Source organism: Micromys minutus (genome assembly GCF_963924665.1).
Source record: "Micromys minutus genome assembly, chromosome: 21".
Classification (NCBI taxonomy): domain Eukaryota; kingdom Metazoa; phylum Chordata; class Mammalia; order Rodentia; family Muridae; genus Micromys; species Micromys minutus.
The window spans coordinates 13,051,679-13,065,721 of NC_137956.1; the positions used below are offsets into that span (position 1 = coordinate 13,051,679).

General features: G+C 41.4%; 1 protein-coding gene across 3 annotated transcripts in view; it reads right to left on the reverse strand.

The window, feature by feature from the left end:
- The window catches only part of COL12A1 (collagen type XII alpha 1 chain), a gene marked incomplete at its 5' end in the record, with an annotated part of 110,817 nt that overhangs the window by 42,261 nt on the left and 54,513 nt on the right, over positions 1–14,043 (reverse strand). For 2 of the 3 annotated variants that reach the window (XM_080934627.1, XM_080934626.1), the window contains 11 exons: positions 345–464; positions 2,173–2,302; positions 4,100–4,242; positions 5,028–5,157; positions 6,220–6,362; positions 7,259–7,388; positions 7,819–7,958; positions 9,147–9,276; positions 11,575–11,717; positions 12,941–13,073; positions 13,689–13,828. In XM_080934627.1, coding sequence (XP_080790753.1) covers positions 345–464; positions 2,173–2,302; positions 4,100–4,242; positions 5,028–5,157; positions 6,220–6,362; positions 7,259–7,388; positions 7,819–7,958; positions 9,147–9,276; positions 11,575–11,717; positions 12,941–13,073; positions 13,689–13,828 — 1,482 coding nt within the window. Of the gene's footprint in view, positions 1–344; positions 465–2,172; positions 2,303–4,099; positions 4,243–5,027; positions 5,158–6,219; positions 6,363–7,258; positions 7,389–7,818; positions 7,959–9,146; positions 9,277–11,574; positions 11,718–12,802; positions 12,830–12,940; positions 13,074–13,688; positions 13,829–14,043 lie in introns of all 3 variants that reach the window. The other variant, XM_080934625.1, reaches the window with a different exon arrangement.

Below are 14,043 nucleotides of genomic sequence, written 5' to 3' on the forward strand. Positions count from 1 at the left end.
GGAGAGAGGAGAGAAGCTGAAAAGAGAATGCAGAAGAAGCCATGGGTAAGTCATAAAAATATAACCATGTGGGTTGGCCAATTCAAGTTAAGAGCAGCCCAGACAGAACACGGCAAGTTATAACTCGGGGTTATAGACGAGGAAGTAAACGTAATAGCAGAGAGGATATATTATCTGCCCAGAGTTAGCTGATTAAGGCTTATTATAAATATAAAAGAAAATGTATGTCATTTATCTGGCAACTAAATGATCAAAGGCCGGGTATAAACCCCCAATTAAGATTAAATATTTGTTACAACAGAACTTTCCAGTATATTCCTGTTCTGAAAACTGTGTTTCCTTACCCACTGGCTTGTACACAATTTTATATCCAAGAACTGGTGAGGGTGAAGGGTCCCAGGACACTCGGAACCTTGTGTACCATTCATCAAAGATGTGTATGTTCTGAGGCGGGAGCAGACCCACTGCAAGGAAACATGGACACACATCACTGACATGTTAGGACATTCCCTTGAGAACAGTTTGATTTTTAATAGCCTGAAATTTTCTTATCCAGAAAATAATTAAAAAGTCATTGTCATGTTCAAAAAAAAAAAAAAAAAAAAAAACTTAGTACTTTTGGAAATTCAAACATCACTTCAAAGGGACTCTGGAATGGACGATTTTCAGAAGATTCAATCGCAAGGCCCAGGGATGGTGAGTGATTGGGATTAAAGACAATAACAGAGATCTTAGATCTTTAGAATATTGTATGTTGCACAGTATTAAAACTGAAGGCACATTACAGACTATCTGGTCAGCACCTCATTCCATAAATAAGATATGGTTTTCACAATAGACCAGCAAGACAGCGACTAAAGTAACGTCCTTTCCCAATCCCTTCCTGTCCTCCACACAGCCTAGAGTTTCAGTCTACCAGATGTGTTGCCACAAACATACAATCTCTCCCCAAATATGTAGCTTGCAGAATCCATAGTATTTAAGTGGAACTCTGCACAGACACTGGTATTCTAGAAATGACTAATCCAACGAGAAAACGTATTTCCATGAGGGAAACTAGACATGGCTGTAGCCCTGCCTACAGGAATCAAAGTTTATTTATCATTTTGGTAAACACAAAATTTTGAAGCACTTCATAGTCCCCAAAACGTTATCAAAATATATTTTAAACTTGAGAAAGTGGGGAAGTGAGTTGTCAATCAAGGAACACCGAGAGTCACTGGGGTGTCAATAAATAACACAGATTTGCAAGCTGTAGACACGGAGCTGAATCCAGCCCATCAGCTTCTCTGTTAGAAGCACCCCAGTGTTGCCTTTCTCACGTTCTCTGATGTTGTCAAGAATGTGTAAGCCCAAAAGACTTTGAACAAGTGGGTGCATAAGAAAGCATAAACCATGTAACCAAGCAGATTTCTCTAAGTCAAGGAAGAAAACCAAGTTTCTGTGTTTACACAACTGGAGCCCAGCCTGCCTTCTGGGAAGCAGTGGCTCTCAAGCCTTGGCTGCTGTGTATCAGAAGAGTCACAGGCCATATCTCAGGCCAAGTGCATTGGCAGCTCTGGAAGTGGCTTCCAGCTAAGCATATTTTTAAAGGCTGAGAGTGGAAAACAGGTTAGAGAACCTTTAAACCAAAGAAAATCACCACCGGCACAGATCAAAGGGTGGGCCCAAACACTCGCCATTCTCCATAGATTATCTGGGGCAATAATTGTGAGCTACATTTTTAAAAAGCTGTCTTATAATCATTTTGCTTCTCTATTTCTGCATTACAATTCCAGCGTAACAGAGGACATCCAGCTGATAGCACGCTGACCTACAACTACAGCCTCACTTCACACCATGCACACCGTAACATTTCGCAGAGTACACTAGAAAGAAAAAAACACTCTCAAGCAACAGAGGCTATTCGGATTCCTGTCACCCTTTCACTCCTTGTATTGTACCTTTAAGTGGCTAAGAAATAAACTATGTTCTTGTGTCAACATCTTAAGAACATTCAATATCTAACATAGACTATGATGCGCCATTAATGTAGCATCTGAGATCTGCTGGCAAAGGTACTGGTTCTCAGTTTTAGTGGTATAGTGACATTAAAAACATAAATAAATAAATAAATAAATAAATAAATAAATAAATAAATAAATAATAAACAAACAAACAGTCGACACTGACCAGTTCTCCCGTTCCCGGTTAGATGGCCACCATCTCCATCCTCATAAATGGCAATGACAGTGATTTTATATGGTGTGTCGGGTTGCAGGGGCTGCAGTATTACATTGTTTCTCCTGCCTGGGACTGTGGTCTGTAAGGAAAGCTCAATTTAACATTGATTTTCAACAAGAGGACACCTAGATCAGAAGCCCATGCTGTTTTTATGCAGCCCCATAATTAAAAACAGGTTGTTCACACTTTTTGTTTCAAAAACGCTCAGGGAAAGGCGCATTGTCTAGCCTGCCTCTACACTGCTTGGGAGAAGAGATGAAGGCCTGACAGATATTGGCTGACATCCCAGATCAGCCACTATGCAGTCATATGACTGAGCATCTCTGGAGGAAAGTACAAGCTCCAAAGACAATAACACGAACAACACTGAGCATCTGAGTGAGCCACTGTGTCTAAGTGTGTCACCATAGCACCTCACATTTCCAGGTAGAGGACATGCTATGGACCAGGTGTCCATTAGTCAGCAAAGATAGACAGGTTTCCACCCCCAACATTATTAGTTTAGTTGATACTATTTAAGTGTACATTGAAAAAGAGGAAATGGAAAATATATTAAAATCCCTTTTCAAAGATGAATGATCTGTGCATTTCCCAACTCCCTTGTCATGTACAAACAGTGACTAAGCCTCCTGGCCTGAACTCCCATAACTACAGGGAACTGCTAAAAGAAATTATGTTTTCAGAAAGCATAGGGACATTTTTCCCCAGCATGAAAGAAAAAGTACTAAACATGAGCGGTGAAATTGTTTATCTCATTTTGATTCTTAAAAATTCTAATTGACAATTACCCATTTCTTCTCAATAAAACTGGACATCAGTTAAAGATCGTTGTGCCAAAATCAAGAGATTGGACATTTCTTCACATGAAAAATCGTGTGGAAGGAAAAAAGGCTCGAAAAGGATACAGCTAGCAACAGGACTGCAAACCACTTATTTACAGTCACCATTTGAGCTAATCTAGGAGCTTGTCACAGAAATCAATCAATAAATGTCAGTGTCTGTGGTTTACCAACTATAAGGAAATTCCAAGAAACACGAGGGGTTAAAGATGATAGCTCCAAGGTAGAGCACTTGACTAGCATAAACAAAAGAGCCTGGTTAGTCCCCAGTCCCACAAAAAAAAGAAAAAAAAGAAAAAGAAAATGTAAAAGAAGAAAGGGAGAAAGGATGGGAGATGGGTAAATGGGGGAGGGGGAAGAGAGACGGAGGAACTTGAACCTGTGTCTAAAGAGAAACAATATTTACACAGCCGAGAGTTTAGAGAGACCATTGATGTAAGTCCACGGTGGAGAAATTGTTTATCATGCCCAAAGTCCTGAGTTTAAGTCTTAGTGGAAGAATCAAAGAAAGAAGAAGGAGAGATAGGGAAGGGAGGGAGAAATAGTGAAAGTTAACCTAGAGCCAACTAACAGGAGATTCCAAACCAAAAGATTACAGAAAAAAAATGTGAGGTCAGAGAAAATGGAGACTAGTACTGAGATATCAGGGGAGACCGTGCAGAGGAATTGGTCTGAAAGGGAGGGTAAGATTGGAATATTCACATCATCTGGACATTAGTTTGAACAGTATGGATTAATGTGTGGCATATCATAGTAGACATTTTCAAGTACTCAAGCAGTTAGAAATGTACAATAGGACAGTTTTCCCATCAGTCCTTATAATAGAAATGATCCCCAAATCACTGCTTCACTTTGGAAGTCTGAAGCAGGAACTTTCCTGTTGTCCCCACATCAGAGAAAACTATATGAGACCTGTCACACAAGATCCAAATGCTCAGTAGTAACCAATGATGCATAGTTCTCAGAAAGAAGCTTAATCCCACCCTCCTACCAGGTGAAGTGATTTTTAAATGCCAATGGATGGGCAGTGTACTTACATATTCATCAATTGGATCCCCGACAGTAGGAGAATAGATGATCCTGTATTGCTGAACTGGTCCATCAGCATGGTCCCAGGCTACAGACAGGCTGTTGGTCGTCTCCCCAAAGACCCGTAGGTTCCTTGGTCCACTCCGTGGAACTAAATGAAATACAGTTGGTTCTGCTGCTTGCCTGATACCATTTTCCAGATCACCTTACAGGGGGTGCTTGCTGGTACTGAAGTCAACATTCACCATGCTTCCTCCCCTGCGACATGGCATACTACCCTCTCGTGACAGCACACAACATAACATGCTACCTTTCAGCGATACGGTTACTTTCAATGAACAGAGCTAGGTTTGTGCTGAAATATGCAGACTGGGAAAGAAGGGGATCCCTTTAACTACTGTAACCAACTCCACCTAAAGTAGAGAAGCTAAGCCTTAACATTTCCATTGCCTGCTTAGCAATAAAACCCACTACATGAAGAAGAAGGAGGAGGAGGAGGAGGGGGAGGGGGAAGGGAGGGGGGGGAGAAGGAGGAGAGGGAGAGGGAGAGGGGCAAGAAGAAGAAGAAGAAGAAGAAGAAGAAGAAGAAGAAGAAGAAGAAGAAGAAGAAGAAGAAGAAGAAGAAGAAGAAGAAGAAGAAGAAGAAGAAGAAGAAGAAGAAGAAGAAGAAGAAGAGGGCAAAAGAGAAAAGACTTATTTCATTTAGACCCCAGATTGTTTTTTAATGTTCAAATAAAATTCTTTCAGCACAAAAAAAAAAAATAGTTGTGGATACACAGTCTGAGCCTGGTATGTAAAGGTGAGAAATCCCAAACAGAATTGCATGCAGAGGCTACCGTGCCCTGTACAGAGTTCTCGGAGTCCCTCACCTACCACCCACCACTCAGCCCTTATTCAGTGACAGGAGATAAAATGAAAACAGGGTGTTTGCCTCACGTGTTCGGCCCTGGCTGGGGCTGGGATTCCCCTCTCCATCTGAGTAGAGAGCCACAATGTTCACAGAGTAGGGTGTGTCGGGAATCAACCTCTCCAGATGCACCGTGCGGGTATTCCCTGGCACCACAATCTGAAGGGGAGAAAACGTGCCAAGTTTTGCCTGACAGCTAATGCTTGCCAGGTCCTCGGTTAGTCAGCACAATAGTATTTATCCTAAAAGGCTGTGCCCAGGCACGTCAGAAGCCAAGCATGCTTCTCCGCAAGATCTGCCTCGAGCACATTATTAGACACAGTTATTCTCAGAAATCCCCCATATTTGCTTAATTTTCTCCCATTTACATTCCTCGTAAAGACTCATAATGGAATGTCTAGAACATGTATTTGCTCAGTGTATATCCTAAATGTCACATACATGAGAGAACGGATCCCATGCTGGTGGCAGAGCTATTTAGTGTTAAGAAAGAAATCAACGAACAGTAAAATCAATGCTACCCCAGAATACGCTCGTTGCTTATCATTTTTTTATCTTTGTTCATCATCGCTTGCTTTTGCAAAGACTTGTCAGTCCATAAACTTATTTTCCTTTCGGCATTTTGATGCTATTATTATTCACACCAAGTAACTTTAGAGTTGTATGTTATTGGCCGACTCACAAAACAGAACTGGAATTTATCAGGAAGATAGCTGCAAGTCTCTGACCAGACCACCCCAGATATGCCTGTTTGCATGTGACCTCAGAAGGTAAACAGCCTGGTGAGCACTTGGACAAAAAAATACCGAAGAGGACTAAAGAGATACTGTAGCTTATAGTAGCTAATAAATAAAGGTGTATTTAATATATTTTCACAGCAAAGACATGTGTAGTTTCTCAATGCATCTATTATTGAAAGTTCTAGAAACAGTGTGTGTCTCATAGCTAATTCCCTTTTTCCCCCATGTTCTTTCCTAAGCAAACTTATAATTACTAATATCTGCCATAACTCACAAACACAATCACTTAAATATAATCTACTAGCATCTGGGTGGGTTATAAAAGCTCCTAAATGCAACTCAAACATGTTAACAATCAGGAAATCTAGTCTACATGAGAGATGGTGACACCATTATTGTTCCCTAGCCAGCTGCTGTGGCAGAAGCCACAACAGAACTGACAACATCCTTTTCTGAGCTCTAGGATGATAAAATTACTTACAGATTCTGAGGGTCTTGTACCAGCCACTGGAGAATACACAATCCGGTACTGCTGCACTGGCCCTGGGGCAGGGTCCCAGCGGACATCAAGGCTGTTGGGCGTAGGGTTATACACTTGGACATTTCTTGCTGGTCCTCTCACCACTGAGGAAAGGAAAGCCAATGCGCATTTCTTATGTCTGTTTATCCATGTCAAGTTTTTCATAAGTTTTTCACAAGTTACAATCTCTGTCCTATCCACTTAATACTGCTAGCCACACACAAAAGCACATGAAAACTCTCTAAATGCAAATGAGACAAAGTTAGTCTTTGCCCAATCAATGTCATTTTCAGGACAAGGAGCAGGAAACAGAAGTAGCTGGGTAATGGGGCCCAATTAGAGATTTTTTTTTATAATATACCTTCTAACCAACAGAAAGAAATAGATTCTGATAGATTCTGTCAGCTGCTTTTAATCACTCATTCTTTCCTTCATCCCTGCCTCATTCAACACTAGCTGTGCAATATCTTTCTTCTATGATTAAAAGAAAAGATGAACGAAAAGACAAGTCAGTTCCCAAACATCTTCCATCATTAACATTTAGAAAGTTAAATCTGCTTACTAACCCACAACTCTAGCTTAATTTAGAGCATCATTTCCTGATCACCCTAGAGGAAACTACCCATGCTTGATCCCCTTCAACTAGTCACAAGTGTGCTTTAAAAGTCATGAAGTATTCAGTGTGTACAAAAGACTAAGCAACTTCCAGAGAGACCAGCGAAAGTATTTAAACTGGTTAAGCAAATCACAACAAAAGCATTTCTGCAGCAAACTGGAGAAATGCACAACCAAGTAATACAGTGAACAGGTTTCAACAACCTGCACTATAAAATCCAATGGTAAAACACAACAGGTTGATGCTTGAAAACAGAGCTGTGGGTCATTTTGATAGTTTTACTCTTCTCATTCTGACTGTCTTCTAATTTTCTTCATTGTTCAATGTGCTCTTTACAGTGGAGACCAATGTCTATAATGGAGTCAGTTCTGCTTTTTTACTCACGTGTCCTTCCAGTATCTGATGTGCGCCCTCCATCACCTTCTGTATAGACAGGAACCACTGTGACAGTGTATGGAGTATCTGGCTGCAGGTTCCTAAGAATGGCGTAGTTGGTATTCCCAGGGATTGGTACCTAAACGTTTAATAAAGCACGGGGCCGAGCATTGAATTTGAAAATAGTAGAGAAGCTAATCCTTCAAATAATATAATAACAACTAAAAGCATTACCTCAATGAAACTACAAGAAGTTTGTTAAGTCTCTGCATACAATGTCTCCCTTTATCTCCTGATTCCAACCAGGACCCATACCACTGTCTCCCTACTCCCTAGGCTCCAAACCATCAATTATGAGTCCTCTCTCACATCCTTGACACCAATATAAATTCTTCACTTTCAAACAACTTACCTCTTTCTATTTCTGTTTCGAACAAATCTCCTGAAGTTTAAACAAACTAGTATTTTTCCATTTATGAATGAATTCAAGGGCTATCTGGTCTACATAGCAAGTTCCAGGATAGCCAGGGCTACACAGAAAGACCCTGTCTCAAAACAATAATAATTACCAGTTCTTCTGGGCCACCTGCTGTTGGCGCATAGAAGAGTTTGTACTGGCGAGGATTGCCTTCTGCATGGTCCCAGCGAACACTCAAAGAGCTGGTAGATGGGTCATACACTCTCAAATTCCTCACGGTATTCAGAGGCTCTGGAATACACAGGAAGTATACTCTAGTGGTGCGCTAAGTAGCAACTATATCTAAAACACGAGTTAAGCAATATCTTTAAGCCACCTAGAACATAGCAGACACTCTACAGATGTTTGCTAAAATAATTATTAAACAAATTTACACTTCTGTGATACATATGTTTTATCTATCTGTAGGACATTATGGGTCCCAGAACTTTTTGTTTTTAATCCTGGTAGATTATGGCATCTTTTGTTTACATAAATTAAAAATATTAATACAAGCAAGGGCATTAAAAAGAACAACTGCCATCTTTAAAGATTTGTCTATGGCTCAGGGAACACCACGGAAGAGAAGACAGAAAGAGTTTAAGAGCCAGAATACTCAGAAGTCTTCAGTTAAACAGTCTGTCCTAAAAATAGCTGCATCAACAAGACCAGAACAATAGCAATACCAATGGTCAAGTTGACATAAATGGGGACAAAGAACTACAGGCAATGATCAACTTCTGGGAGAAGGAGCATTGACCTCTCTCAGGGATGAGCCTCCTTATTGGGTGGTCAATGCAAAGGGGCCAGTCTTGAAATCATATACACACAAACAACAAAAACGGACTCAGATGGTTGTGTGTTTATATACATTTGTACACACACACACACACACACACACACACACACACACACACACAAGAAAAAGAGACTATTGCCAAGCATGGTGGTACATGCTTTTAATCCCAGAATGTAAGAGGCAGAGGCAGAGACAGGCAGATAGATATCTGAATTCAAGACCAGCCTAGTCTACATTGTGATTTCAAGAACAACTAGGTTTATATAGAGATAATCTGTTTCTTAAAAAAAAAAAAAAAAAAAAAAAAACACAAAAAGGAAAAGAAAAGAGAGGGAGTGTGAAAGGGAAGAAAGAAAGAAAGAGGGGAGAGAGAAGGGAGAGAGGGAGGAAGGGAGAAGGAGAGAGAGGGAGAAAGAAAGGGCTGAAAGTGGAGTTTGAGGTAGGGTAGCTGGTGGGCGGGGCTACAAGGAAGAAAGGAAAGGAGCAGGAAATGATGTAATCCCATTTCAATTTAAAATGTCCTTAATGTTTTAAATTTTATTAAAGATCTGTAAGATGTTCTGTTTCCTCCGAGTTTGTAGAAGTGTGATTTGGTTCCGTGGCAATAATTAAAAAGCTGCAGGGACTCGGGTCTCACTTACTCGTCTTGCCCCTTCCAGTCATCCGGCCGCCCTCACCATCGGGATACTGGGAAAACACGGTGATGGTGTACGGAGTGTCGGGCTTCAGTTTCTGCAGGACCACGCTGTTCTGCCGTCCTCCCACTGTGGTCTTGAGGAAGACACTTCTTGGTAAGCATCAGCCTTACACTTTCCAAGTCACTAATTTATTCTTTCTAAGGGAACTATCTGAGACACTAGCCGAGTTCTGGAACCATGTCCCACAGTGAAGGCTTAAAATATATCTCATGGTATAATTTTATATGTAGAGTATGTGTCTCAAGTCGTGAAAAGGATTCCAAGCTTTAAACTGGAGCTCAACAAGATATTTCAACTTACTAGCCGCCAGCACTGCAAAATTTCATCCAAAACACATTTCACAGAACTCTTCCCAAAAACAAGGCATTAATCATAAGTAAGCTACAAAGGGTCTTTTAGATACCAAAGAACTGTGTGATTTTTGCAGGCTCCACGCCATTCAGTATTATTCTTGCTGTTTTGCAGATGGTTTTTATTTGCTTTAGAAACACATTTAAATGGTTGGACAGAGGATGTAAAGAAAGCTCTTGGTACCCACCCTCCCCCGCACATGCTGCCACTCTAAAAAACATTAGCTGTGTAAACCACGTGACCAGACCCCTCACCAAGCCACACTTGGGCAGGGCTTCCCAGTAATCCCTATGATACCAGCCTTGAGGTATGAATGTCTCAATTTCCTCTAATTATGGAGTCTGAAGTTTTTCATTCATTGCTCAAGGCCATCTTGCTATCTTGTTGAAAGAAAATTTGTACGATTTGTTAACAGTCTACTGAATTCAGATGTTTATGCCATAGTAATTAAAGTCACATGAAAAATGGCACACAAATGGCGTGCTGCCCATAGGGAGTGCTCATGGAAAGGTCTGGATGAATTAGCACTAGCAGATGTTTCCAAATTAGCACCCATTCACTCCAACAGTCAGAGTTCCAGAAAGAAAGAAAAGATCAAGGATCACTGTAACCATCTTCAGTTTGAATCAACTGAGTTACAATGGCTCGTTTCAAACCATCTATTCTCAGAGGTTGTAAAAGAGAGAGTTCAGGATGGGCAAAAGGTGTGTTTGTGAAGCTTTTAGTATGTGACAGGTTGGAAGGGCTTAGTTAGCAGACCTAATATGATAAGGAAGTGAGTGTCTACTTATATCTCCCATCCAACTTTCCAAAATAAGCACGGAATTAGTGGTTTGTTGGGTTGAGTATTTCCTACGCTGCCATTCCAATGGGATTGGAGCATTTGTGGCCCAGCTAAGCTCATTGACCAGGCGAGACCAGTGATTGTTTACTACATGCATTTAGCCACTGCCAACCTCAACTTTGCTAACCTTCAAAACTGGTGAGAGAGATGATCCACTTGCTAGAGCTCAACACACTTAATACTGAAAATGTAAACCTTGTCTCTCTATGAGGTTATATAAAAAAAAAAATAATATAACTCATACCCCACCCCTAAAAAAGTCCAGCAAAGCTCTGGAGCTCATTTAAAAAGACATTCGAAAATGAATCTAAAGAACAACATTATCAACAAATCAACCAAACCCTCCAGAGCTCCCAGGGACTAAAACACCAACCATTGGAGCACACATGGAGAAACCCACGGTTCCAATTGCATATGTAGCAGAGGATGGCATTGTCTGGCATCAATGGGAGGAGAGGCCTTTGGTCCAGTGAAGGCTTGTTTTCCCCGTGTAGGGAAATGCCTAGGCACTGAGGTGGGAGAGAGTGGTTGGGAGAGGGAGCACCTTCATGGAAGCAAGAGGAAGAGGAGAGGGGGTGGCAGTGGGGGAAAGGCATTGAAATGTAAATACAGAGAATATCCAATTAAAAAATGTCTAAAAAGGAAGGAAACTGAACCTGAGAGCATAACCCTATCTGTATAAAAAGCATGATGCTTCTAGACTTAGGATAAAGTGCACCTCATAAAAGGCAAAGCTGGTGGAATCCAGATAAGCCACTAAATAAACAACTGGAACACACAAAGGCTCTATTAATTAAGGGAGGGCTGGGACAGCAGAAAGGACAGCTCAGGTCCCTGCATCACTGTCTTTCTCAACTGCTTCCCTTTGGCAAATATCTTCAACTAGATCAATGAACTTTTAGATCTGGAAACAAAGATCTGATATAATCAGAGATATTGAATATCTACATAGACTCAAAAAGGTTTTAGATGTCATTATGCTAATTAGGCACATGACTGATGTGTACTTGCTGCGAAGAGCAACTATAGGTCCCACCAGAGCATCCTGTGAGTCTCCATCATGCACTGCAGAGGGGAAGCCAGCGAAATTCAAAGGACTCTATCCAACACAAGAAACCCTACATCTCCCTGACACGCCAGAGCCGCCCACGTTACACACTTTACAGAGCAAATTACCGTTTGCTCATTGCCTTCTCCCGTCGAAGGCTGATAGGTGACTCTGTACTTCTGCACACGGCCACTAGCAGGGTCCCACTTAACAGTCAAGCTGTTAGACGTGGCATTGTACACCTGAAGGTTGCGTGGACCACTCTTTGGAGCTGAAAGAAGATTGTCGAAAAGATATTAAGCACATAGAACGACCCCCGGCCCCTTCTGCTAACAAAACAAGAGCAAACAAACAACATCTGTATAACTCCCAGGGAAACTGAGAGTGCTCTGTACCACCGAGTTTAGAATTAAGTTTAAACCAATAATAAGGTTTAAATATTAGATGGTTATTCGGCACTGAATGAATGTGATCCCCCAAACTCTGTCCTCTTGAACAGTGAAGCCCCGATGCTCAGTGCGGTAGAATTTGCAAATGGGGTTTTTGATGATGATATCATGAAAGTGGCTCCCTCAAGGGAGATCGATCTTTTTAAACGGAGGCGTGAGAGAGAGCTCATTTTCTGCCCGGTAACAGCACAATGAGAAGATGAATGCAGATCCCTGCCCAAGAAAAGAACTGGCTGCCATCGTACCTTGACCTTGGACATCCTCTTCTCCAGACATTTTGTTAGTGGTACTAGAGATTGAAGGTAATGCTTACAGATGCTAGGCAACTGCTCTACTGCTGGCCCTTTGTGAGTTTATGTGTTTATTCGTTTACTTATGGTAGAACACACACCTGCCACATCTTACATGCGGCAACCAGAGGACAGTTTAGAGGAGTTAATTCTTTCCTTCCACTCTCTGGATACTGCAGCAGCTTGAACTAAGGTTGCAGGTGGCAAGCACCTCAGCCTGCTGAGCCATCTTGAACACGCTTGATACTTCTTTTTTTTAACTGTAACTCAGGGTCTCACTAAATTGACCAAATTGGCCTTGAGCACATGATCCTTCTCGGCCTCTCAAGCAACTGGAATTTTTTCCTGCAGCAGCAAATCTGCCTTCCTGTCTCCAACATTATGGGCATATAAGTTTTTGCTGCTTATGCCATCCTGTCTTTTGTTATGGAAGCCCACGCTGACTCGTACACTCTTCACAAAGTAATGGAAAAGGCAGGTGTCTCAAGAACAGTGACTTCTGGAAAAGGCGAACCTTGCTATTAAAATGCAGAAGGCCTGTTCACAATGGATAAGAGGGCCTTGCTTGTGAATTTAAACCTTGTTCATTCAGACAGTCCAATAGGTTAACATTTTACCTTGTGTCGTTAAGGGTATCAGACGTACTAAAAGAAAACAGAATTTGAAAAAACATTAGTGACTCAGCTGTAGCTTCATTTTTTTTTTAACATTTAATTTTGAACTGTCTGGATTCTAGTTGAAAGTTTAACACCTACACGTGCGCTCGCTGCCACGCAGGTCCTCGCTTTCAGACTCATCAGGATAGATGGCAGTGATGGAGACGTCATACAGAGTGTTGGGGTTCAGATTTTCAAACAGCAAGGTATTTTCATCTCCATTTAAGATGGTCTTAGACAAAGAGGGAAAAAAAAACGCATACACATTAAATTAATAATCCATTTAGACCATGCATACCCAATGACATTGTATTGACATCTTCAGGTGAATGGTCCTATGCACCGGTACAGGTACATGAACCTAAAGCCACTTGTCAAAGATGATTTTTATCTGGAACAGAATATGGTGCTTTTAGTAAAAAATGTCTACCATAGACTCGGGCATTTGAATACTAAGTCCTCAGTTGACGGTGCTGTTTGAAGAGGCCAAAGAGAGATGTAGCCTTGGTGGAAGAAGGACAACAGTGGAGACGGCTTTAAGAGCGTACAGCCTTGCTCCACTTCTAATTTGCTCCTAGCTTACAGTTGAGGACATGATCTCCCAGCTTCCTGCTCTGGCTGCCATGTCTGCCTCCTGCCCTTGCCTGCTCACCATAATGCACTCCTATCCCTCTGGAGCCTCAAGACCACAGCAGCTCTTCCTTCCATGAGTTGCCTAGGCCATGGTGCTTTATGACAACAGAAAGTCAATGATACACAGAAACAATCTGTGTATTAGCTGGGCTTTCCTATAAACAAATGGAGAGAGCATGGTACGGAAGGGAGAGCCAGAGAGAGCTACCATTACCTCCATCTTATCTGGGTTTCCGACGGGTGCCCAGGTTATTCTATAGAGAGACACATCTGAAGCTCCGTGATCCCAGGTTCCCCTGAAAGTCTCTGGTGTTACTTCAGTGAACTGTAGGTTGGTTGGGGCTGGAACAGGCCCTATCATAAGGTAAGGCAAGAGTATGTGTTTTAATGGGAACTCTAAACACCATTTAATATAATTAAAATGCATTATTTTAAAGGATATGTCATTTGTGGTTTAAATAAAATCATTTGTTAATTTTATGTGTCACTTTATCCTTGTTAAGTACAGATGCTAGAGATTCTTTAAATTACATGTAAGGCTCCTGTTTTTGGTTTAGGATACCATTGGC